The sequence below is a fragment of the Calypte anna genome, chromosome 7, assembly GCF_003957555.1.
Source record: "Calypte anna isolate BGI_N300 chromosome 7, bCalAnn1_v1.p, whole genome shotgun sequence".
Classification (NCBI taxonomy): Eukaryota; Metazoa; Chordata; class Aves; order Apodiformes; family Trochilidae; genus Calypte; species Calypte anna.
In genome coordinates this window covers 6009715-6035897 of record NC_044253.1, presented here as the reverse complement: position 1 = coordinate 6035897, position 26183 = coordinate 6009715, and the positions used below count along the sequence as shown (strand labels likewise).

The window sequence follows — 26183 nt, the reverse complement described above, 5'->3', positions numbered from 1 at the left end:
GTGTTCCTGAAGAGCTGGGAGAAGGCTCTGGATGGGTCTCCCATCCTCCCCACCTCCCAGGGGGATGTGTATGTCTGTGTGTCTTGGGCTCCCCTCTTCTCACAACTTCAGCTGAATCAGTGCCATCCACAGGGTCAGCTCCCCCCAAGTGTGGCCCTTCCCTTTGCAGTGTTACTAATTACTGCTTGCATCCATCTCACTCCATGTCTGCCCTTATTACCCAAACCTTTCAATTTTTCTAACGCCTCCTGAAAGCTGAGGCAGAAGTTTAACCCACAGCACGATCTCCTGCATCCCGTAGCATAAGGTCTTTTTTTCTTTTTTCCTCCCACTTTTCTTTTTAAAAAGGAGCCAGGACTCTAATTGGAACATTTTGAGTGAAAATATTCCTGGACATAAATGGATAGCAAAGGAGATAGAAATGGAATTGCTGTAACTTAAATGAATATATTCAGTTTTATTATTTCAAAAGTAGTACTGTAATTGCTTTTTCCATTCGGTGCCTGAAGAAGGTTTCACCAATAATGAATAGGATTTTAGTGGAAATGGCAGGAGTGGTTATGGATGGTAATAACCACAAGAGTGTTTGCAGTTTTCAAATTAGATGCACATAATTGGTCATAAAAAGAAAATTTCACTTGTTAAAAATCTCTGGAAACATACTGAGTGTGTAACGTAAGGAATGGCACTGCCATAGGAATTATTTTCTTGTCGTCTTTAATAATCAGGATTTAGTCAAGTATTTAAATGTGTTGTATAAACAGATAATATATTTGGAAAACACAGACTGCTCTGTTTAAAAACTGCTTGAAAATACCCCTTGCATCACTTAGGCGTAGCTATTGCATCTGCGTTATCCAAAGAGCCTTCCCAATTAATTGCTTTTTTATCCGATTTTAGCAGCGGAAAACGGACTGGAAATAATGACAAATTGTCAAATCTGCCTTTTCTTTTCTCCCTTCTCTCCCTTCCTTTCTCTCCTTGTCTCCATGCCCCCCCGTGTCCTGCCTCCTCCCCTCGCCTAGGCCAGATGGTGCGTGGCCGCTCGGTGGTCCTGCAGGCGGTGGGTGAGGGCAGACCCTGCCCGCAGCAGCTCACCCAGCACCGCAGCTGCCCGGTGAAGCCCTGCTACAGCTGGCTGCTGGGGCCGTGGTCTCCCTGCAGAGTCCAGGTATGGCTCCTCTTCACACCTCCTCGAGCTGAGGTCACGGCCAGAACCATCATTTTTATGGCAGGATTGATTGAGGTTGGGGGTCGAGGGTGGCTCCGTGGCCAGTGGGAGCTGTAGGAGAGCAGGGGAAAGTTCGGGAGTGGTGAAACCTCTACGCCTCCTCTTCCAGCCATCAGCAGTGATTTATAGCACTGTGGGGGCAAGAACCACCAGGTTGTAGAGGTATTACAGCAGATTTACAGAGTGAATGTGCTTGAGTGAGCATAGTCACAGTGACCTATAATTTAATTACACAAAATAACAAGAAAATAGATGCTCAAGATTTCAAGAGTGCCTGGTGATTCTTCTCTTTTGCTTCCTATTTTTTTTTCTTTTAAGTACTATATAGCAGGTCTTTCCCTGCAAGGTCTCTCACACAATAGTGTGAGTTCTTAAATGAAGTGCTGGTTTCTGCTCTCTCCTTAGCCTGGCTATTTTTAAAATGATCTAAAACTGCCTGGATTCAGCTGTGATATGCTGTACCTCCACTCAGCACCTCAGCATTGCCAGCTCTGGAGCCATCCTTTCCTCCATGCCAGTGATTTGCATCCAACTTCAATCGACTTCCCCCCTCTCCTGGTGCTTTTTCTTCTCTCTTTGTCTGTTAGGTCACATTTCCAATACAAAAACATATTAGATGGTTACCCAGTTTAAGCAGTGGTGAATCTGAAGTTTCTCAGACCCCTGCTTCAAGCAGGCTTTGCCAAGGTGCTGGTGGGAGAAGCGTGGCTATGGTGGGAAAGTGCCCCAGAGGACAGGACCTCTGCAAATCCATGGCTGCTTCTCCTCCTTATACCATGTAGGAGACTGAAGACAATAATAATCCACATTCAGACACAATCCTTTGAGTTTTCTACTCTGCTCTCTGCCAATGCCTTGAATACTGACGTGGTTTCTGGGTGGTGTAGATGACTGCGCAGAGATTACTGCAGGTGGTAGAAGAGACAGACACCCAGAATTTCCTCAGGTTTTCACAAATTAAATCTGGAGACTGAAAGTCTTTGGGCAGTCCAAGACTGGAGAAACAGAGATATGTTTATATTTTATTTAATGAGAAACAGCTCACTGTAACTAGGGATGTGAATATTGTCTTTGAGTGTACTGCACTCTATTTATGTATAACATACATATAACAAAAAAAATAACATCAGATGGTAGTTTGTCCAGCTAACAAGCAAATTCTGCTAAACATTAGGGAAGAGACTTTCAACTGTAGGAGCTAACAGAGCTGATAAAAGAATTAGCAGGGAAGCTGAATTAATGCCCTGGCATACTCCAGATAAATAACACATCATGCAGATTAAATGTGTGTGCATCCAGAACCCAGCTAAACTTCAGCTCAGAGCAAGTAATCACAGCCTTCCCTAACCCACATATCATCCTGTGCTTTTAGTGAGATAGAGCCTCCCTCCCTCCTTAATTTAATGTAATGTCGTTTCTCTACCTTTTGCTTTGTTTTGGAGAGGAGCCATTTTATTTGTGTTCACTTCTCTTTAATGAGGTGCTTAGGCACTAAATGTAGTTCATAAATACAGGGTGATTTATTCCTGTGCTTTACTGGAAAAGAAGCTTAAACTTAGTTTCTAAAGGAAGCTTTCTCATTTTCAAGGATGCTTTGTAAAATAAGGGAAATGCATCCTGTAATAATATAAACAGGACAATTATAAGGCTAATTTTTTTTCCCTGCATTATGAGATAACTGAGGCCGCATTTCTTAATTGTAGAAGGACTATTTTATGCTAAATTAACTTTATGTGAGTGATTAGAGGTGTCTGCCTGCTTAGGAATAGAGCCCTCTTAAGTGTTCTGTATTACCGATTTTCACAGCACAGAAATCAGTGCATTGGCCTCCAGGTAATCATATGTGTAACCAGCCTCCACATGGGGGCATGGGGCATTTCTGTTGCCTTTGGAGGGATGTGGAACTTGGGAAATGGTCAATACACTTGATCTTACAGGGTTACATTCCATTAATCATTTGCCTACTGCTCTTGAAGTGGTTTACTCTGATTAGGAAAAAAAAAAGTTAGCAGTGGCTGACATTGTTAATAATTTTTCCATTGAAGGAATGAAAGTAAATGAAAGTAAAGTAGTTGGACATTATCAAGCAGTAGCTGCCTAACATTCATAAGAAGACTCAAACCCTTCAGAATTCTCTATTGTGTTTTTAAAACACTCCTTTAAAGGTGATCATACAATGCTTCCTCCTTAGAGGAAACTTTTCTCTGATTAAAAGCTCCTCAACCTGCAAAAGCGTTGCCCAAGCAACTCTTTACTTAAAATAATTGTGAACGTGCATGAACCCCAGGAAAAGTTGAAAAGGGAAAACTTTTCTTAAAAGCATGTCTGGGCAAAGCATCTCAGTAGGACTTTCATCTCTTGTCTTATTAGTGTGTTACATGTGGAGAATATCAGCAGGTGTCGTCAGAGAAGGTTTTTGCAGATGCTGTTAATGTATTGGTCAGGTCTAAAGATACCTTCTGTCACTACACAGTCCTGGGGTAAAAATTCTCCTTATTTTGCCAGTGATCACTTGGGGTGAGGGGGGTAAGCAGTGGAGGCTCCATGTGGATGCTCATGGTGAAGCCTGTACCTTCAGGCAGGGTTTAGGGAATCCAGGGTTTTGCATCCTCCATAGGATAAGAGGAGAAAGTTTTGCAACCCAGTGGTAGGAATCCCATCTGGGAGTCAAATCCTTGCATGCTTCCTGCCAGGAACTCAGGAGGCAAATGCTGGTTCTAGGGAAACCTCAGATGATCACATCTCCCAGAGAGTCAGCATTTACAATACAGATTTGATCCCCTGAGTTTTGAATATATGATCATCTCCTTGGTGGCTTTCCTCTGATTAGCAGCTATTCCCTGCATCTTTAGTATGACACTACTGCAGCAATCTTCCACTCATTCCACACTTATTAATTAGATCTTCAAATGTATAATTTTGGGGGCATGAATAAATTTGAAGATGTTAATGCAGAGCTGCTGCATTGCTTATGACCTTGCCAAATATACCAAAACCCATCTGCCTTTATAAATGACAGGATGACATTTTATCTTTTAAGTGTGTTCAGTTGATTGGTCTAGTGGAAGATGTCCCTGCTCATGGCAGGGGGGTTGGAACTAGATGATCTTTAAGATGCCTTCCAACCCAAACCATCCTGTGATTGATAGTATGATTGTGAAAAGACAATGCTGGTCTTAAAAACAAGCAAGCAAATGGAATCCACTGTTAAAAAGCAAATGTTCATCTTGGGAATTGTTTGAGAGTCCACGATTTCTATTTGTTTTTTGTTTGAAACACTGGAAAATATGAATGTATTTCCAGTATTGCAGGGTAGAAGAATGAAGAATGTTTCTTTGAAGCATGTGGACTTCTATAGAGGAGACTGCTCTACCAAAAAAATGGTGTTTTCACCTATGATTTATATCTCTTTATTCACATAACTATTTCTCTGTTGATACGCATACAAATACTCACATGTTGTTTATACGAGAATAAGTATCTTACTAAAAACTTATTTTTTGTCCTTTCCAGTCCTCTTTAGTCATTCCTTGAGCCACTTTGAGCGGCTTGATTAGTGCCCATTTCCCCTGGGAATTTTCTCCACCTTGTCTTCTCTTTCCACCAGCCACCTCCAAGAGCTCTAATCCAGCTGACAGCCCTGTGAGTTATTCACACACCATTAATCTCTGAGTGCAGGAGAGGTTTCAGCAGTGAAACAATAATTTAGAACAGGGAGTTGCACACTGACTAAAGCAAAACACGGTGCTAAAAACTTGAAATCTGGCTGCATGTAGTAAATCTACACTAATATTTCTCTCGGGTACTTTTGATTAGCAACTGCTCTAAACTCAGCTAGTTATGCTTTTGTTTCCATCTCATTGTGAGTCAGAAGGGATGGAGAGAATGAAAAAGCTGCTGGGTGTAGGCAAGGAGAGCTGTTGGGGGACAGTCTATTCTGCAGATAAAGTCCATTATTTTAAAAGAATCCACTGCCGAGTCATCCAAAGGAGCAGTCTCCTTGGTTACATGAAAAAGCATCCTTCTTCTTGAGTTTTATTTATTGAGTTTTGTAAAGTGCCATTTCCACCAGGCTTCGGGCACACGTTCATAAAGCATCACATGGGTTTAAGGTGAGCACCTCAAACATCATTGCAGCTCTGGGGCTTTTGCTTTTTTTTTAGTTTCAGATGAGAACAAACCAATTCCAGCCTTTAGAAGTAGTCTCAGTGCTTCAGTCCTAACAACCTCCTCAAGCCTTCCTCATGACTTTCACCAAACAATATTAATTTTCTGCTAAAGGGAGTCTTCTTCAGCATGGAGTTTGGGTGTATTGCCAAGTATTTCAAAGCCAGGCTCCAATGGAGCCTTTTATTACTTGTTCAGGTGGGGCTCAGTGCTAAGGGGCTGTGCCTGACTTTGGGTGATATTTCAGTAGAATGTGTGACACCAGTTGGAAACTACACAAACAGCCCAGCTCACAATAACTCTGGCAGTCTCATTAACTGTGCTGGAGGGGTTTTGCTGTCACAGAGTTGAAACCATGCAAATGCTTCTGGTAAGCTGTGTTGTCAAAGGAGGAGAGGGGAAATGTCTGTTTCTTTTAGGCAGGTTCTGCTCTTGGCCTTGTTAGAGAAGCCAGGTATTTGTGTTTGTGTAACTGGGTACTAACTGAGAATTGGTAAATTCACCAGCTGTAGTAAAAAGCATGAAAGCCTGAGCCCAAAGACAATATTAATCTTTCCTGGTACCCACTTCTTCTTCTGCTCTGGTTATGACACACTTTTCTGGCTCTGAGCTTCTGTAGAGATGTATACAGAGGAGATCTCCATCTCTCTTCCCATAACTGGTGATATTATTGCAGTCCTTTGTATCTTTCAAGTCTTTTTAGATGGAATTCACTGTGTTTCTTCTGTCATCTGCTCACATCGGCAATGTGTGTCTCTCTTCCCTTCTGTCATTTCACAGGGTGGCCAGTGTGGAGATGGATTGCAGGTCCGCAACCTCACGTGTGTAGTGCATGATGCATCTGTTTCTGCTCCAGCCAAAGCAGTAGAAAATGCTTTCTGTGGTGAGCTGCCATCAAAAGAGAGTGTGCTGCAGTTACCATGCTCTGTGCCTTGCCCAGGTAAAGTCTTTGGAAAGTCAGGGTGCACTTCTGCACTGAGATGGAGATGTTTCCATAGCTCTGATTGCTACCCACCTGTTGTACTAAGAATTATTTCCTTCAGCAGGTCAGGTAAATGCTCAATCTGCTGTTGCTAGATCACCTGAAAAAGACTTACTTTGTTTTTGAGAAATAAGATTTCCCATTAAGCAGAAAATCTGATTGTTTCATACCACAGGTTGGCAAACCGGGGGTATTTCACTCTTGGAATTGTTGTGTGCTTAGCTTGTCCTTATCCTTTCAGGCTGTTTCATTTTTGAAAAGCTAGGTTTTATTCTTTCAACGTGCAGGTGACTGCCACCTGTCAGAGTGGTCAGACTGGAGTTCCTGTGAGCTCACCTGCATCAATGGCAGGAGCTTCGAGACCATGGGGCGCCAGTCCCGATCCAGGGCTTTTCTCCCTCAGTCTCCTGAAAACCAGGAGAGCTGCTCCGGACAAGAGATGGAAACACGGCCTTGCTCAGGTAGCGTGGCTTCTTCCTGTTGAAGAGTTTCTTCTAGTCTTGTTGGAAAGTGAAGCCTAACTGGTTTTGGTGGTTTTAGGAGGGAAGTGTTATGACTACGTGTGGAAAAGCAGCCTCTGGAGGGACAATGTACGCACGGTGTGGTGTCAGCGCTCCGATGGAATCAATGTCACAGGTATGGCCACAACTATTTTGCTTCTTCTCTATCAGTTGCTCAGAGGGAAGTTGGACGTCCTTCCTCACTCCTCCAGAATTTCAGTTCTGTGTGGGACAGATGGGAGGTCACCAGGCTTGCTGTCAGGTCAGCGCTGCACTTGTATTACCTGAGAGTTTTTGGGAGAGTTACCCAAAAGTTGATTTGCTGTTGAGTTGGGCACAGGAGGAAATGAGTGGATGTACCCTGAAAGGGCTCCCTGGGCTGGCTTCTACACAACCTTCCTGTAGCTGTGGAAAACAGAAGAGAACATCACATGCCTGGTAGAGACCTCTTCTGTACCCTTCTGTACCTCTTGTATTCAACACACAGGAATCTCAAACTGCTCAAACTGTGAGATTCCTGCTGTTGCTGTGACCTCCAAATTCTGCCTGTACAGGATGAAAAGGAAAGTTTGTGGTCAGCACTTTGAATCTCCACAAGAGCTTGGCAAAGGCAGCAGGGCTTGCACATCTGCAAGATCTCTCAGTGTGCACAGGGTGGATGAGGAGAGAGTAGAAACCAAAATGCAGTTGTTCTTCCCTTGTTCTATTTATAATGACTGGTTAAGATAATAAAAGTTTTATGTGCAAAGGTTGTCAAGTAGTTAAGAACTCATTAACATGTTTTATTCCTATAGAAACACAGACTTCCCCAAGTGAGGATGGGCAAAGGCGTTTTGTGGATTATGTCTTTTTATGTAGATAAGACATTAATGAGGACACAGAAGATCTGCATCTAATTCCTGATTCTGTCCCCAACTTCCTATGTGGCCCGTGGCAAATTGCTTAAATCTGTATATCTCTGTTCTCCATTAACAAGATGGGTATGATAATAATTCCCTGACTTGTTAAGGCAAATTAATTACTGCAATGCCTGCAGATATTATGTTAATGTGCTCAGTAGACTAGTATTTAACTATATAAAATAAGCAAGCGAGCTCTTCTTGCACTGCTGTGATCCAGGTCAAAAGCTTTTTTTCAGGCAGTGTCCTTGAAGCACTCAGTGTTTTTTTTCCACAGGTGGGTGTTCCCTTGGGACAAAACCCACGGAGATCCGGCGCTGCAGCCCGGCGTGCACGAAGCCCTTCTCCTTCTGCACACAGGTAACTTCTCACTGCAGAGTGCCACTGGAGACATTAACACTGCCAAACCTACCCACTCAGCCTCTGTACCTTAAATGCATTCCAAGAACCTAAAAATAGTTCAGCGTGTCCATGGTACCACCTCGAGGAAGTTGTGGGAATTTCAGTCTGCAGGGAAACTGTAAAACTGCACCAGTGATTGTAGAATCCTAGAATGGAAGGGAGCTCTGGAGATCATCCAGTCCAACCACCCTGCCAAACCAGGATCATCTAGGGCAGGCCACACAGGAACTCATCCAGATTGATCTTGAAAATCTCTAAAGGAGACTCCACAACCTCTCTGGGCAGCCTCTTCCATGGATAGAGTATTTCTGTGGTGTTACAAGCGTGGTTTTGTTCTGTGGAGGGGATTGGGAAGCTCTTGGCTTGATTTTCATTGAAAGTTTTACTACTGTCCTGTAGAAAATGGAGTGCTTAACAGTTCTGTAGGAAAGGAGGTAAGAGTTGTCCTCTCCTACTCCTCCATAGGGAAGGTGTAGCAGCATGGTCCCACCATCCCCTTCTTGAGCCTGCCTTCTCAAGGCTCCCACTGCCTTCTCAAGCAGGGACCTTTTATGCTGAAATGTTGAGCATCTGCAGCACTTGCTGAATAGTGGAGTCACTGCCACTTGCTTGCCTCTGAACAAACACAAGCCCAGAGATGGCAAATTAGGGGTTGTAGGGTGCACAGTTGGACTCAGTGATCTTAGAGGTCTTTTCCAACCTTGACGATTCTATGAATGTCCCTTCCTGCAGTAACCAACTCCAGAGCCAGAGCTTCCCAAAATGTCTTATCCACATCAGTGCTGTGATGGAGTATAAAATCCAAAACATTTAAAGTAGCCAGGAGCAGCTGGGGGTTTAGGTATTTATATTTTGAAAATAGCCTCCACAGCTCCCAGCTTCAGCTGAGGAGTTACCACTGGAAAGTAGCTCACAGGCAACTGACTGTGGCTGTGAAGGTGGTTGTGAGACTGCTCAGAGTCTACAGATGTATAAAACTGATGGATAAGCATGAATTTGTTAGCTATGAAAACTCTTGAGACTTCACCTTTTGTCCAAGAAAAGCTCAAAATCATGTCTGTCTACAAGTGGGGGATGTTGTGGCCCCAAAACTGACATCTGAGTTTGATTCTTATCACAGAGACTGTAAATTGATTGCCTGTTTGGATTATAATGGAGAGACCCTCAGACAAGCATTGCAATTATCATTAGTAAAGAAAAAAAAAACCTGTTTTAAAGTAGAAATCTGTTTAAAGCTTTAAGAAAGAAAATGGAGTATCTATTAAGTGAATCATAGACTTCTAAGAAAAAACCTTGAAGGAACTTTGTCCATAAGAGAGAAATCTTGATCTTAGAGAGCCTTGGGAAACACTGGAATGGAAATAGGTGGGGAAGGTTGGGGTCTGTAGTGGGATTGTTTCTTGTCCATCTATTCTAATGCCCAGCAGAGTCAGTGGGAAAATTGTTATTGAAAAGAGGGGTTTGGATCAAGCCCCAGATGCCTGATATTAAGCCCTTTAGGAGGAAAATGTGCTGTGTTGGATTTCTCTGTAATTAATGACTCTCAGCCAATTCCCTTAATATATTTTGGCTGTTGGAACTGGAATTGGTTGGCAGGCACTGGTTGCTGGCTTGTTTGGTGGTGAAGTGTCATGTATGGGATGTGCCTGCAAGTTTCTTCTTAGTTTGCCTGCAGCTTGCACTGCTCTGAAAGGGGATGCAATTGAATGCTTTTTAATGCTGAATTCCCTTTTATTTACCTAGAGAGGAGTCTGCGGTTGTGAGCGAGGATATACAGAAATAATGAGCTCAGATGGTTTCCTGGATTACTGCATGAAGGTACCAGGTTTGGAAGATAAGAAAGCTGATGTTAAGACCATAGCTGGAAAAAATAAACCTGTCAACTCAAAAATGCATGACATTTTCAAAGGATGGTCTATTCAACCTTTTAATCCAGGTGAAAAACTTAAATATGAATGGAATAAATTGTCTTTACAATTTTTGTGTAGAAAAAAGATACAAGCTTTGTAGATCATAGCATCAGAGATAGTGTCTGGGAGCTGCAGAGCAGCCTCCCTCTTTCTGACTACCACGCCATCTTTCATTCCTTTGTGTCTGTACGGAGTAATCAGAATCTCTTATGTTGAGAGATAGCAAAGATTTGCAAAATTATACTCATATATGATTTAGGGGGATGCTTAGAACTATTATCTGATTATGTTTCTTGAAGTAATATGTTTGGACCAAGAAAGATATTGATCACCAGCACTTCAGGAGATTCAGAGTAGAAAGTGCTTAAGATTTCATTAAAGACCACATTGGTTGTTTCTTGTTATGTTTCCAAAGTAAATGAAAAAAGTGGGGTAGATAGAGCTTGGAGTTTTAACTGGTAAAGAGAAAATTGACTTCCACACCATAAAATGCTTCCCAGTTGGCACTGGGTGTGCCCAGACTGATCCACAGGACTGGTGCTGTAGCTGTAATAGATGATTACCACATTGACTGTTATTTTGCCAGATTAATTTGGTCAAAATAAACTTCTAAAAGGCAAATAGGACTTTAAAGCGGGAGGGGGAGGTGTCAGGCAACTCAGAGTTTATTGAAACACATTGATTCTCTGTGTTTTCAAAAATACTTCAGGTCTTCTCCCCCTTCTGTTACTTGACATTGCATTTGTTTCCTATTATTATTATTATTAGTTTGTAATGAACCTGAGTCTTCAGACAACAGGCAACAAAAGGTTCTGTGGCAGGATTCGGGGAGCTGTAATTCTGTCTGATATATGTGATCCCACTTTGAATGTTACATTTACATATTTGATTTGCATACAGTAGTTAACCTTTGCATTGACAGTCTCTGAGCTAATAGAGCTCAGTCCCAAGCCTTTTAAAGTTAGTCAAACCCAACATTCAGAAGCCTGCATCATTCACCATCACTCTGAGGCCCAGGTTTGGGGTTAATTGCCTTTTTTTCAGCACCCCTAGCCCTCTGTAGGCTGCTTTAGTTAGGTGTCATCTCTTCACCTGGTACTTTTGTGAGGTTGGAAAAAGGGAGTGAGTTGTAGGTGGGGGCTGCAGTCCCCTCCAGGTCAATGTTCAAAGCTTCTGGGGCAGCAGCTGAGAGCCAGTTCACCCCCAGGGACAGGGAGACAGAAACAGGGACTAGGGAGCATGGTGCTATTTCATTTTAGGGCAGAAATGTTACAGAAACAATACATGGAAAGGAGTAAACATGTTCCATGTGTGCCAATTGATCACCAACCCCACAGCATCCTGCAGATAGCTCTCCAGGCTGTACGTGCCCTTCAGACCACAGTTTAAGGCTGCTGCTCTTCAAATCACTCCCTTTTGTCTTATTTCTTGACAAAATATGTAATTACTTCCCTTAAACATGCTGTCAGGCTTACTAGTCTGAGGGCTTGCAATAATTACTGCTAGCTGAGCCAGGAAGCCACTGTTACCTCCCAGTTACACTCCTGATATCAGGCTTCTGGTGAATTCTGGACAGCACTTATCACCCTTCAGTCCCCTACTCCTTGACAGTTGTGTACATGTAAGAACCTGTATCTCTCAGTAAAAGCACACGTGCCTTTCTCCAGTTAATTTCTGATTTCTCTTCCTGGTTGCAGTTTGGAACACAGCTTTTATTGTGATTTAATGAGGCTGATGTTTTTGTTCTTTTTAAATGCTCTGCAGGAGTGCACAGAACCGATTTTGAGTCAGGCTGTGTTTTTCCTTTCTTTACCAGACTCTGGGGGGCCAGAGGTCAGGTACAGAAACTTTTTCCAAGTGGAGAGGCAATTTAAATAGTGTTGTGTAAACTGCTGGATGACATGGTCTGCTGCCTTTGTGTTGAGGATGGAGAGCACAGCTGCCTTCCTAGCAGGCATTCCTTTTTGTGACTGTGACAGTCCCTTTGCAGGACTACTAAATGTTTCTCGCCCATCTCCAGCTGAGAGGCCAATAAATTTCATACTCAGACTTCAGCAAAAAAACCTCACAAACCCCAAACAAGAACCCAGACCTGAAAAATGGAGCTCTTCTAACATGAGAGTTTCAAGGAAAAAAATCTGTGAGAGATACTCAGCCTTTCCACAAAGCCTGCAAGAAAAGAAACAAAACAGCAAAAACAAACAGAAAGAATGTGATTCCATACATATGTTTCCCTTTGAAAAAATTCATCATTCAAACATGAAATGTAAAACAGGCTCAGTGATTGTCCTGGGAAGTAACACCCCACTTGTGTGACTGAGTTTGAAATGGGCTCTGCCAAACCCTGTCCCTGGGCATGGTGCAGTTTGTGTTCCTGCCTCAGTATCCATCACCAGCTCTGCTGATGAGAATCAGCTCCTGGAAAAATACCCTCACTTCTCCCTACTGTGAAAGGTGTGCAGCCAGGATGGAGCAAAAAAGCAGAAATGATGATCTCTAAAAAATATTATTGTTATTAATGCAAAGCTTGGAATTAAAGACCTGGCTAAATAAGGTGTTTGAGGACTGTCTATCAGAAGGAAATGTTCAGCATGTTCAAGCACATGTGTGCATGGAGGGGTTCCTGTGAGGGCACAGGGTGAGTTCTGCTGTCATTGCCACTCCTGCAGCCCTATCAAGAGCCTCACCTTGTCCTACAGCCTGTTCTGTCTCCTGCTTGTGGCCCTACCAGAAAGCTCTTGCCCAACTTTATCCCTCTTACTAGGATAAAGCATATTCTTGTTTTTATTCTAAGCTTCATTTATTCCCATTTGTTGCCCAAGCATTTTTGTGCTCTAAGTAGATTGTTCACTTGTGCTTGCTGGTGTTTACCCCAGCTGACCCCCAAGTATTTACAGAGAACAATCCCATCCCTTCTCAGCCCTCTTTTAAATATATCAGGTGTTACCTACTTTCCTAACTGGGTCAGCTCAACATTGAGCAGCCTTTGATGGAGCAGCCACAGGAGCTGCTGAGCAATTGTACTGCAAACATCTCCTGCCCCTGCTCCTTTCCAGGGCCAAGCAGGGGCCAGATTGTGTTTCTTGTGCTGCACCCTGAGCCCAGGCTGCTCATGGTGAGCTGCAGGTACTGAGCCAGGGGAGGGGTTGAGTGGAGATGAAGAGTTCATTTTCAGTTTTCATTGAGGAAAATCTACACTCCTTACCAAAGTCTAGATTTTATCTTTAAAATTATTGATTTTTATAGGAATCCTTTTTTTTTTCCAAAAAAAAAAAAAAAAAAAAAAAAAAAGTGAATTTTATAGATGATTCCTTGCCGGTCCTGGCTGTGTTTCCCATCAATGATGCTACTGATTTTGCTGTGTGTTTTCTTTTCTTTTTTTTTTAACCTCTTAACCTCTTATTTTTATTCTCTTTTTCCCTCTGTCCTTTTTCCTCATCTTCCAACAGATGGGAAACTGAAGATTTGGGTATATGGAGCATCAGCTGGTGGGTTCCTCATCATAGTTTGCCTGATTTTTACATCCTACCTGATGTGGTGAGTATAACATGTATTTTGTCCTTGAATAGAAGGTAGTTTGCTTTTATTTAAACAATGCAACATATATCATAATGCTGTGTTGCACAGATTTAATCTTCAAGGCTTTTGGGAAGGATGGAGTTTGGCTTACTTAACTGCCTTCATTTGGCCTCTACCTTGAAGTCATTTTAAACTCTCCAAATTGTAAATGCTACCTGGGGTAATCACGAAGAAGTGTGGTGGTCGTGGAGGGAAAGAATTATTTTATTATCAATAGGCCCTTATATTTATTCAGACCTCTGCTGGGATTAGAAAGGGCTTTTTATTGTGTTCTTTTTTTTAAAAAAAAAAAAAAAAAGGAAACCTGAAACAAGGCAAGGAGGCTGGCTGGCTGGAGGAGCTGGCTTCTGCTCAAGGAAGGACTAAATAGAATAGAGGCATTCAGTTGGAAAATTATGTTTGTCGTGGGAATACAATAGAGATCTATGAAATCCTGAATGGAGTAGAAAAGGACACTAGGGAATTTTTATTTCCCACAATATAAGAAGTAGGAGGCATCTGACGAAATGATCATTTAAAATAAACAAAAGATTTTCTTTTTCACACAATGCATTATTACCTTCTGAGCTTACTGCTGCCGAGGACTCTGCATGCCAGGAAGATAAATGGATTCAAGGATGGCATAACAGTTCACAGGAGATGGGGTCTCTTGGTGTTAATTGTGGATTTCTGGCTGTATGTTCCAGCTCAGAAAATCCCTAAATAGGTTTTTCCAGTGAATACATTAGGTGGAAAGAGACCCTGTGCCTAAAGCTGCTGTTACCAGCAGCTGTTAGCAATAGGGTGCCAGGTATACTGAAGCCCTGGTCTGCACCAGTAAGGCACTGGTGATGGGCTTCACTGACAGGGAGATGTCTGCCCTCCTCCAGAGCAGCCCTGGCTGGGGTTGTGTTGATGGTTGTTGTGTTCTCTGGTTGGAAAAGTGATGCCATTGATGTGTCCTTGAGGACTGGAAGGGAGCAGTGTCCCTGTGTCCTGCACTGCCCACAGCTGTCCCTGAGGACCAGGGAGGTGACTGAGGATTTACAAACATGAATGGTGCAGTTTCCCCGAGCACTGTCAGAGGAGGGCAGGCAACCAGAGAGTCACAACCTTGGCCTGTTCAACCAAAATCACTTTATTCTCTCAGTCTTTCTCTTGGTCCCTCTCTTCAATCAAAACAGCAGCATTTGGATGCTGCCTAGGAGTTGCAGCTTCCTTATTTTCCAAGTGTTGTAGCTGAGATTTCTCTGTGGCTCCACAGTGGAGCATACAGAGGATTTTTGAAGTAGTTGCATAGTTCTCCATCACTCCAAGGCTGGTGAGGAAGTGTATTTCTCAATAATAATTATTGTTGTTTCAATATTGTGCCAAAGTGAAAAATGAGAACATCCCACATCTGAGATGGTTCATGTTTCAATTTTTCTGCAAGGTGTTCCTTGTTTTGTCATCCGTGGGAAGCCATGGGAGACAAATACACTTTATTTCCTCTCTAGGTGAAGAGCAGAGTTGGCTGCCCCCATGTCCCTACCACACAGGGAGCAGCACCAGAGCAGGGCCAGATGGTTTATTCTGGGAGTAGTCACTGTGCTCCAGAATCAAGTGAAATAGCCCATGTGGAAAGTTGATTTTTCTCTTGAAGTTTGGGTTTTGATGATGTTTCTGAGCTCTGTATACTTATAATTTTTTCCCCCTGCAATCTTTTTTCTTGCAGCAAAAAAACCAAGCAGCATCAAAGCACACCTCCACAGCAGAAGCCTCTGACCTTAGCCTATGATGGAGATATTGATATGTAACATAAAAAAGAAATCCAAATGTAGACATCAACTGCCTTAACTGCTTTCTTTTTTGGAACTCTTCGACTTCTCAGTTTTTTGAGGAATCTCCTGATGTGTAATTATACCGGGCAGAACAGAAGTATTGCGAGCTTAAAAATTTGCCACCACTTTATTAAAAGAAAATGGAATTAAAGACTTGGATCTTGTGAAACTTTTCTGAGGAGACCAGAAAATACACCTCTTCCTGTTGAGCAATGGGAATTTAAAAAAAAAATAAAAGAGAGAGAATCTACAGACGTCAAAAGGAATTAGCAAAAACAACAACAACAAAAGGCATGACAATCCTGAGGAAAATGTGACATTTACTGTAAATGACAAGTTTGACACAGCATCATTATGCACTATATTAGTGCAGGGTTCTTTATTCCTCACATATTTCAACAATGAGTTTTCTAGTGCTTACATTTCGTTCAAAGACTTCAAAACCAGATCATGTATTTTGAGAAGAGCAAGGAAGAATGAGTTGAAGTGTCTGAAGTTACCAGGCTTTCTAAAGCTTCTTCCTTCTTATCCTGTTTTCTAGTCTGGGATATGATTTTGCTTCATTTCCACCTACAGGACAGAATAAGGATTGTTATGAAAAGCATAGGTGGTTTCTTAACCAATAATATTTTTAAAACAGTTGAGTAGATAGGTGTTTTGATGAATGGCTGGAAGATTTGATTGTTTAAAAAAGTATTTTAAATTAAATTAAACCATGTAGATACATTATGGCCAGTTTAAATTGTTATTCAGTTTAATTAATACAAACTCTGCTTTTGTATTTAAATTTTCTTATCTGAAATATTTATAAATTCTTATTTTGAATTTAATTACCTGACCTCATTTAATAATACATCAAACACAAATGCAGTTTGTAGAAGGTCTTGCTTTTTAAAACGTTCTGAAGCCACTGAGATGTTACAGTTGTAAACATCTGGGAACGTTTGAAGAGGGTAAGTGTTTATAATAGTGTGTGTTGCAAGTGGGAAAGTGCCATCTTGTGGTATTGACTTGTATTTATAAGCAAATAAAATGCTAGAGAGAGCGAGATAATTGCCTCTGGTATGTTGAATTAAATGTTTGTAAACAGTATTTGTTATTAGTTTTTTTACTGTGTCTGAGATTGGCCTCGGATTTCAAGCAATTCTGGCATATTTTGTGCTGCAGTGATTAGTGGAAGAAGTATTGTAGACAAGCACAAAGTGAGAGAAAAAATGCAGATTTGGAGAATGCTTGGTCTTAATTTTAGCTCAGTGCTGCTGCTTATTCCAATAATTAGGAAGAAAAGAAAAAAAACAGAATTTTTACCAGCCTAGCACCTGTCTGCCCCCTCTCAGTCCATGGTTACTTCAGAGCAATTCATCCCATGAGAAGGGTAGAACCAGGGCAGAAGTCAATCAATGCTCATCTTGCTGTTTTGCTATTCACAGCTTTGTAAAGTGATCTGAATATTATGGCTTCATTGAAAAAATGATGGAGTTGTAGATAGGTTTCCTTCCCCAGGTCAGGATCCCACCCATCCAGGGTTTCTCTGGCAGCATCAGATGAAGATGGAATTGTGTCCTCAAGGTCAGGGATCCATGTTCCTCTTCCTGCATTAAAAAACAAAACAAAAAGGGGATGGTGGAATAGTCTCAGTTATTTCTGTCCCTGAAGATGTTCTGCTGGCCCTACTTTCTACCTTAGAGATATAAGCATGGTATAAAAAAATGGATCTGGTGCTCCACAGTAACACTGGGGGCCTTAAGTCTTTTTGAAAAGTGCCCTGTACCAGACCTTTGAGTAGCATGTATAGGGTTAGAGTTACAAGGGAAATAATGAACTGGTGCTATTAAGAATACTGCCTGGTCTTAATTTATTATTTCTCTGAGATACAATGTGAGTAGAATGGTACTCTCTGAGTAATGCAGGAATAAACTCAGTTAAAGACGCTGTTCATAAAGCCACATAATGTGTAATAATCACAAAAAACTACAACATGTGCTCATTGCCCTCAACACTGGGATAATTCCCAGTCCAAACCATGATATGTAGTGCAGGAGATGGTGGGAAGTGAGGAGCTTCAGGTGCAGCAGAGCACAATGTGATGGATCTGAGGTTTTGCTTCAGTTTGGTGGCCTCCCCACAGCCATGTATTTGACTCCATGGCCAAATGTCCTCAGGGTCTCCAAAGGGACCATCTGTGGGTGATTTTGGGGCTGGGTGCTGCCTGTGGAGCTGTGGGCTGTGTGGGGCCAAGGGACAACATCTGCTGCAGAGGTGACACCACCCACTAATGCCCTGCAGGGAATAGGTGCAGCTCTTTGGCTTGGTAAAATGAAATGCAATCAAGTGGAAAGGAAAACTTTGGACATCAGTCTCGTGTCCCCCCTCCTCATATGGCTCCCTCCTCATATGGACCACACAGGGATTCAAATGTCACGGTGTAATTGTGGGTATTAGATAATTTGGTATTGAATGAAGCTGTAAGATTGGACTGAGGAGCTGGTGGCCTTGTAATGTCTCTGAGGCTGCAGATGCAGCATAATGCAACAAAATGCAACAAAAGGAACCAGATGTGTTACTGCTGTTTGTCAGAGCCTGGGCGTTCTGCTGGGAGGGATCCCCAGCGTCCCGTGGTAGCACTGGAGCAGGTTCCTGCCTTTTGGAGTCCAAAGTGAACCATGACATGGAAAGGTGAATTCTCCCAATTTTGCCTCTTTGCAGTTTCTAACCTTCATGCTGAAGAAGCTGGGGTTGGCCCCTGCTGAAGACAGGTGATGAACCTTTGTCCCATTCAGGAAGGTAATTCCCATACTGGGGCATCCCAGTCAGACACCTATGAGATGGTGAGTGAAAGCATCTGTGGGTGAAGAGTTTGCAAAATGCTCTGTCCCTCTGTCTGTTGGTGGTTAATAACCAGATGATGAAAGAGTGCATCTTGTCATCTCTTGTTTCCAACATTAGATTTCTGTGGCCACAGCTGGGTGTTTCCTACTTCTATTTTTTTTTGAGAGCTGTCTTCTGTGGCATTTTCTCTACTCCTTTCAGCCCCTCTAACATGCAACAGTAAACCAAAACAGCAGCAACTGAAGCAAGACACCACAGAAAACAAAGTGTCAAGAGGTAATGAAGTGCTGCACACCTGCAATTTTGGTTATGATGGTTGAGTGGTTATTTGTGTGGACAGGTACCGTGTCCATGTGTCTCATTGTACCCAGACACTGCCAACATCTGGGCTGTTCTATGAGGTTTTTAGCATCAAATGACATTTTTCCTGCAGTAGTATCTTGAAGTCTTGGGGAGCATTCATGTTAGGAGGACTGGGTCCCAGCTGGACTCCTCTTCCCTCCAGGAACCACACCAGAAGTGTCACTCGAGAAAGAAGATTGCTCCTTGCTCTGGAAGCAGAGTAGTGTAAAAATTCTTACAAGACAACATAGCTAAAGACTTGTAAATTAGCTTGGGCTTGTATCATTCACGGCCAGTTGTACCAGGAAATGAAGAAAATATTATCTTGGGGAATAAAAAGTAGTCAGTTGAGCACTTCCAGTTTGGATTACTCCTGCTAAGTGTGAAGTTACCATTAGAGATCAGGTCATTTGCTGCTAACGTGGCATAGCTGGCTTCTTGAAAGACTTCAAATATGTAACTTAATTCACATTTACAAATGGAAGGAGAAATGCTGTTTAAATATAATCTTGGGGCTTGTTTTCATCTGGCATGTACTAATGTGGGGAAAGAAATTACCTAATTCATTCTGAAAGGTGGATCAGGATACCTGATGTATTAACATACCTCAGGACAGATTATGGGTCTGTCTGGTTTAAAATGTAATTTAAATGAATTAACTTCCACATCTTCCAGCTTGCCATACGCCTGCCCTGGACAGGAGCTTGATTTATGTTATCTTTATGAAGATGTATCTGTGTGCATCCCCTTCCGTGCCATCAGGATGCATCTGTTACTTGGTTCCTGGCACTGTGACCTGACAGGTGACTCTGTTACTGTCACTTAAACTGCTGACACAACTCCTGCTGCTGGCTGTGCCCGTGGAGCTGTCGTGCTGTGACTCCATCCCACTCAGGATGCCTAGCACGGTCCCTGCCTTCTCGGCCTGTCAGGCCTGGGAGATGAAGGGAATCTCCTGTGATTCCTCTAAGCTGTACAGCCTGGGAGATTGCTCTGAAGATGTCTGCCTGACCCCTGGGATAACTCAGGTTAGAAACATGTAAAAAAAAAAAAACCAAAAAAAAAACCAACGAGGAATCCACCTGAACCATTCAGTAAGTGGAATTATGCACAGTGATTTCTTGGTCCTACCTGGTAGAGAGAAATGAAGGAGATCCTGGCAGTGAATCTGCCTGGCTGTGAATCTGCCTAGCTGTGAATCTGCCTGACCTCTCTGTCCCTTGAAATGTTTATCCATTCTTAGTGATTGGGTTACATTAACATCTGGGGAGAAAAGAATAGATTTGGATGAACAGTTACGATGGGAATCATGGCTATGAGGTGTTTGCTGTGTGAATTTTTAATTTATGTCCTTCTATCATCCAGTCTAACTCAGTTTACTCTTGTTTTTCAGTGTAGAATCATGGTAAAATGGTCACGTATGAAATGTCTGGGAAAAAGAATCCAAAAACCCCCCATTTGCATTCATTGGTAATTATGCTCATTTAGTTTGATTACATGCTTTGTTACAGCAGTGGAGAGAAATGGACTCTAGGCAGATTCCTGGGTTAAAGCAATTTGTGGGATTTACCCTGTCTGTGAAGAGATGTTTTGATGGAATGCAAAATCAGATTCAATTTCATCTGATAAGGAATAACATTAATTTTCTCCTCTGCTTTATTAAAGTTCACCTGCAGGCTAGGAGTATTGTGGTAGTTTCACGCCAATATCACATTTGGAAAAAAACTCTTCAGACATAATAACAGTGAAGAATCTTTCAATGGTTACATGGAAGGAGTGGAGCATCAAGCATTAATTTTGTAGATGAGGAAGATGACATTTGTAATTTTTAATTTATTTTTTTTTTCAATCTGGCTCCTACTCCAGGTGAGCAGGCTTTGAGTAGCTCTTCTGCAGAACTGTCTGAGTGTATGCAACCCAGAAATGGTGTTTCCAGGCTGCTGCCATTGGTACTCTGGTACTGCAGCAGGATTAGGCCAAGGAACAATTTGATGTTTCCTCTCTCTGTTGCAACTTGGCTTTTGGTCACTGTGTTCTGAAACTGGGGTTAGAAGGAATGAATGAGCAAGTAGTATCCCTCCAACACTATTGCAGCATCAGGAAAAATCTTTTTTTCTGAGGAATGGTTCTGATCCAAAGACTGTAAATGATGCCTACTGTCTTTGCTCTGAGATGATCAGATAATTTTAGATTATCACCTGTATTTCCCTAGAGTTTTCCACCTTCAATGCCCTTTGCAAAGATTAATTCACCAATCTTGACACACCTCTTATGGCAAATTAAGTGACTGAATTGCACAGTCTGATGCTGCCTTTTATGTTGGAAGAGACTGCCCAGAGCAATGGCGGGGTCACCATCCCTGGAGATGTTTATAAGGTGTGTAGATGTGGTGCTGAGGGACATGGTTCAGTGGTGGGTTTGGCAGTGCTGGGTTAACAGATGGACTTAATGAGCTTAAAAGTCTTCTGCAAACAAAATAATTCTATGGTTGCTGGTCACTTTAAATCTGTGATGAAAGTATAGAAGGACATCCCACCAATTGGTAACTTAGACCAGAAAAGGATGCAAGCATACCATGAGAAATGTGATCTGGGGCTGCTCTTCTGCTGCTTTTTGAATTAAATGTCTTGGCTTGTGTGTGTTGGATAAACCAAGTGTATGCAAATTTATTCAGATGGATAGTTGGGGTCTACCTGAGGATGGGAATCCAGGATTGTTTCAATGATGGGATGCTACAGAGCTTTAAATCTTCCCTATCGTCATCCATTCTTTGAGAAAAAAAAATGCAGAAAGTTGACAGCAGTGCTTTCCTTGTTTGTAGTGGATGGTTTAAGTCTTTTCTCTGATGGAAGCCTTGTCCTCGGGTAAGTGATCCAAAACAGGACTTAGGAGAAGAGATTTCTCTATGACACAGTTGTTTTTTCCTTCCACCATACCCCTTGTAGAACTTGTGGAGACTGTGGCCTGACTGCAGCACCAGTGACTGCTTGTGGTTCGGCTGCTCCAAGTGAAGTGTTTCTTTTGAGAGGTGTAAGAAACACATTCTCAGTGTGTCTGAGCTGTCTGTCCTGGTGACAGACAACACTGGGGGACTGCCAGGAAAAGTCACAGCAGAAACAGGTCATGCCAGAGCAACTGAGAAATCTGTTGTTCCCTCTAAGAGCACCACACCACTTTTTTAACCAGGCAAAACACTTCATCTTCCAGTATCTGACTGTCCTGGAGTGGAGAAAATGGGGTTTTATATCTCTTGGCTGGTTTCTGTTGGAATGGTGTCTGCACAAGGGGCTTGGGAGCACCAGAGATACAAAGCTATCAGGGGTCTAACCCATAACCAACTCCTGCACCCTGTTGTGGCAGCACTGGCATCTGGGCAGGTTTCTCATTGCTGGGAACCATCACAAGATTCCTGCTTCTCCAGTAGAGAAACTACTGTAATCATGTACCAGCAGAACCAGCAGAACTAGCAGAAAGTGATCATGTCATATACTGGATGCAATATGGGGACTGTTAAAGGCTGAACTGAGATGAGAAGCTGTAATGCAGATGTGGCATCTCACAGTTACTGCAAAATGGTAACTGGAAACATTTACTGTTTTATTTGCTTCATGCCAAGTGAGACTTCACCCAATTTGTCATTAAAACCACTGTGGAAAGAGAGCATATTTACATGAACAGCTCTCCAGTAATTCTGTGGGTTTTAGAGGAGTAGGGGCTGCCATGATTTCCCCGTCCCACCAAGCTTTGTCCACAAAAATCAGTGCTGGTGAGCCCATGGAGATAAGGGCAGATTTGAGGGAAAGGAATCAAATCTGCTCATCCCACTCAATAGGCTGAAGAAAGGCTGAAAGGATCAAACTCCTGTTCCTTTCTCAGTCCTATACATGCCACATGAATCAGCTGTGACCAAAAAAAAATCCCTAAACCAACAAAACCCCCTCAATCTTCAGTTTTATGAAGTTGAGCAGTATTATTGATGTACTGGCAGGACAGTTTATAAAAGAGGAGCTGTTGAGATGAGTCTGCTGGATCCCCTCTGCAGTCTCCACTGCACACAGTTATGATTTCCCTTTCACAGAAGCCATAAGACTGGCTGGATTTACAGCCCTGCTCACAAGTCATGAGGCATGGGGCTCCCAAATAATGAAAAATTTGAGGTGGTGTTTTTTGTTGGGCTTTTTTCCCATATAATGCCAGTGGTTTTACTCTTCATCATCTTAGGTCCATCAGTGTGACAGCCAGGAAGTCACAACTCTCAAAACCAGAGAGCTGTCTGTCTCACCTAATCACACAAGCCTGGGAAGTGGATGTTGAGGAAAAAACAAACAACAAATACTCTGAAATTTGAACTGAAAAGAGGAGTGTTGCAGCCCAGAGCAGGGGGGATGTGGTCCTGGCTGGAAGACCAGCTCCCTCCCAGGTCTCAGCTGCAGGATACCAGGTTTGCTTCAAACTTATTTGTCCTCTTGGTGCCTTAGAGAGGAAAATGTGTTCATTTTTCAAGGCTGTAGAAAGGGAAAACACACACCTGAGCACAGGCAGGCTTTAAGAACCCTCCCAGGTAGCCACCAGATCTCTTCTCCCTTAGACCTCTGCTGCCCATGGCGTGAGGCTCTGCTTAACCTGGGCAATAATCAGGCTTTGATTCATGTGTACAACTGGGCCATGGGTACAGCTTTGGGAAACTGCTGCCAGAATGGTGTTAAAACCTGATTTAAACAGAAAAGCCAAACTCATGGTGTGTTTGGCTATGAGCCCCATTGCTCTGCAGGGACTGGTGGCTGCTGGCCATGGGCTGGGGCCAGCAGTGGCATTGGCAGGGCCAGTGCTGAGGCTTCAGAGGAGAAATGTCCCTGTTAAGATACCCATGAGTGCCTGGATGTACTGCATGGGGCTGTCAGACATGTTCTGCACTTTGCATTTTGTTTAATATTAGACATGTTTTCTGGCCTTTTCTGCTGTTTGTTGTTTCTATTCATCTTTGATTTTGGTTTGCTTCACTGATTGGATTCTCTCTTTTTTTTTTTTTTTTTTTTCTTTTTCTTTTTTGGGGGGAGATGGGGGGGAGGTAAAACTTCAGGTCAGCTTTCTAAAGAAAAAAAAAGAAAAAAAATTAAAGTGGAGATTTTTTTTCTCCCTTGCTTACACATAAACAATGAATATGGATCAGAATTTTCATTTCCTTTTTTTACCACATCCATTTTCTTGGTAGAACAAGCTTGCCAGCCTGGTTTTACTTTGATAAACCTAATAAAGAAAAAGCACTTTCCAGCTCCATATTATTTTATGCCTTGTTTGTGACTTCAGCATCCCTTATACAGGCTTAAAGACAATTTATTCATTATTGCCCTTGAGTCATTTCAGGAGTGCACTTGTGTTTTTCCCGACATAAAAATGTCCCCCTACAACGTGATGAATATTGAATAGGTGCTTGAATGAAAATGAAATGATGTGCTCTGCCCTGACAGCTCCATTTATTGCAGCAGGGCTGGGAGAGAGCTGAAATGTCAGCTCAGTGCAGCGGCGGGCGCGGGGCCTCGCTTCTGAATTACTTCATCAAATGACCAATTTCCATCAATGGGCCCAGAAATCTCTTCTGCAGAGACACGATGTCCTCCTTGCCTAAGGAGTTCATTTGCTTCCCAGCTGAAAGGAGACCTTGGCTGCAAAAAATACAGAGCTGGTGTCTGCTCCTCTGCTGCCACCTGAACAAAGCGGAGCTGGCCCGGGGGGACTCGTCCAGCAGGTATGTGGTGGAAAACTGGGTTCATTTTAAGGATAGTGTGTTGCTTTTAGTGAAACTGATAGTCTTGATGGTTTGGTATCACCAGGGATCAGACCCTTGATACTCGAGCAGCTCCCCAGAGCACCCATCTTCCCCATGTGAGCAGGACAAGGGCTGAGCACCCAGAGTGCTGGTCACCCAACAACAATTTTTTTTCCTCCCTCTCCAATATGACATTTTTAATGTTTGAAAGAAGAGGTTTGCCTCTGATACATAAAATGAAGCAAAATAAATTCACCTAGAGGCTCTGCAGCACTGCACGGGCTGGATACAAGGCACCCATCTATAACTATGGTGCAGAATTGCCAGCACAGCATGGTCATTGGCACCTCTTAGTGCTGCTCATTTTGTGGCTGGCCCTGGGCCCTCAGGGAGAGGTCCTCACATGGATGGGTCTTCACTGGCAATTTTTTCTTTTTCCATTTTTACTCCAACACTTCCTCCAGTCAATAATTCCAGTGTGGCTACTTTACAGGTGTAACTGTAGGCATATTTTTAAGCGTTTGCAGGATCAGAAGGGAACCGCAACTCAGCTTCCAGCTGCTTGCTCCCTCCTTTAGCTCAGGGAGAGATTTTGCTGCTCACCTCCCTGTCATGCTGACTCTCTCAGATGGCTCTCCCTTCCCTGGGTTACACTTTTCCCAGAGCCAGATGCAGTGACAGTATGAGTCATTAAATGGCTAAAGCTGGTGGTGCCATTTCAAGGGAGCAGCAGATGTCCGTGGTGGCCTTTGTGCTGCAGCCAGTAATGAGGGCAATGGGGCAGTTTGTAGAGTGGGGCAGACTGGATTTATTTTTCTTTTCTCTAGGTGTTTCTCTGACAAGTGTATTGTGTGCATCCATATTGCCTTGGCTTCTGTTCCATTTGGGAACTGATGGAAAAATGGCTGTGCTAATAGAGTGCAATCCGAGTGCCCTTACTGAGTCAAATGTGCTCACATTGTGATAACCACTTCTCCGTGTGGGAAGTGTTTATTTTTAGAGAACAGAAAAATGACTGTATCTGCACTACCTATAAATACAAGGGAGACAACTGGATTAAACATTCCATGCTTTAGCAAAAAATGGCTGGGTAATGGCACAGAACAAAGAGCATAAATCTCCCTGTGATTTTTTTTTTTTAACTGCTATATTCACTCAATTGAAATAAAAACCTGTCCCATGCTGGTGTCAGGTAGGGAAGCTTCCCACAGTAGGAAATGTGACTGCCCTGAGCACATCATCTTGGTCAGCTCCAGTGCTCCTCAGTGTCCACCACCTCACTCATCTGGCAGTTCTGCACATCATGGGAATGCAGGGACTGTTCTGTGTTAGTGAACAATTGAACTCTATAAAAGTATTAAGCAGTAATAAATCAGATTGAGCTGCAGTGAGTGTTGAGGTCTATATGATGTTAGCTAAAGGAGTGAATTAAAAAAATGCACTGCAACAAACCCAATGTGAGGTGAATGAAAATTCATTCTGATTCCCTGAACTCTGGTAAGCATTGAAAGAAAAAAAAAAAAAGGGAGGGAATACCCACACTCAATGAAACCCAGCTCCAGCTCCAGTTTGGCAAGTCTGTTCCAGGGGATGGGGAAGTCAGGAGCCTCTTTGCTCTGCCTCAAGGCAGGATTCCACACAGAGCCTTGGCTCTGAGGTTTTGCATGCTCTCCTGAAGGGCTTGGCTTTAAAAAAAAAATTGGCTTCCCAGATCTTCTGGAGATCCTTAAAGAAGCTGAGCACTGGCACCATGATGAGTCTCATCCTGTGGCCATG

General features: G+C 42.8%; 1 protein-coding gene across 1 annotated transcript in view; it reads left to right on the top strand.

Annotated features, from left to right (window-relative positions):
• The window catches only part of THSD7B (thrombospondin type 1 domain containing 7B), a 271583-nt gene extending 256138 nt beyond the window's left edge, over positions 1-15445 (top strand). Inside the window, exons 21-28 of the mRNA XM_030454359.1 lie at positions 1026-1171; positions 6179-6338; positions 6668-6841; positions 6921-7016; positions 8057-8139; positions 9925-10117; positions 13541-13628; positions 15364-15445. Of these exons, the coding sequence (XP_030310219.1) occupies positions 1026-1171; positions 6179-6338; positions 6668-6841; positions 6921-7016; positions 8057-8139; positions 9925-10117; positions 13541-13628; positions 15364-15445 (1022 nt within the window). The remainder of the gene's footprint in view (positions 1-1025; positions 1172-6178; positions 6339-6667; positions 6842-6920; positions 7017-8056; positions 8140-9924; positions 10118-13540; positions 13629-15363) is intronic.
• Positions 15446-26183: the final 10738 nt, after the last annotated feature.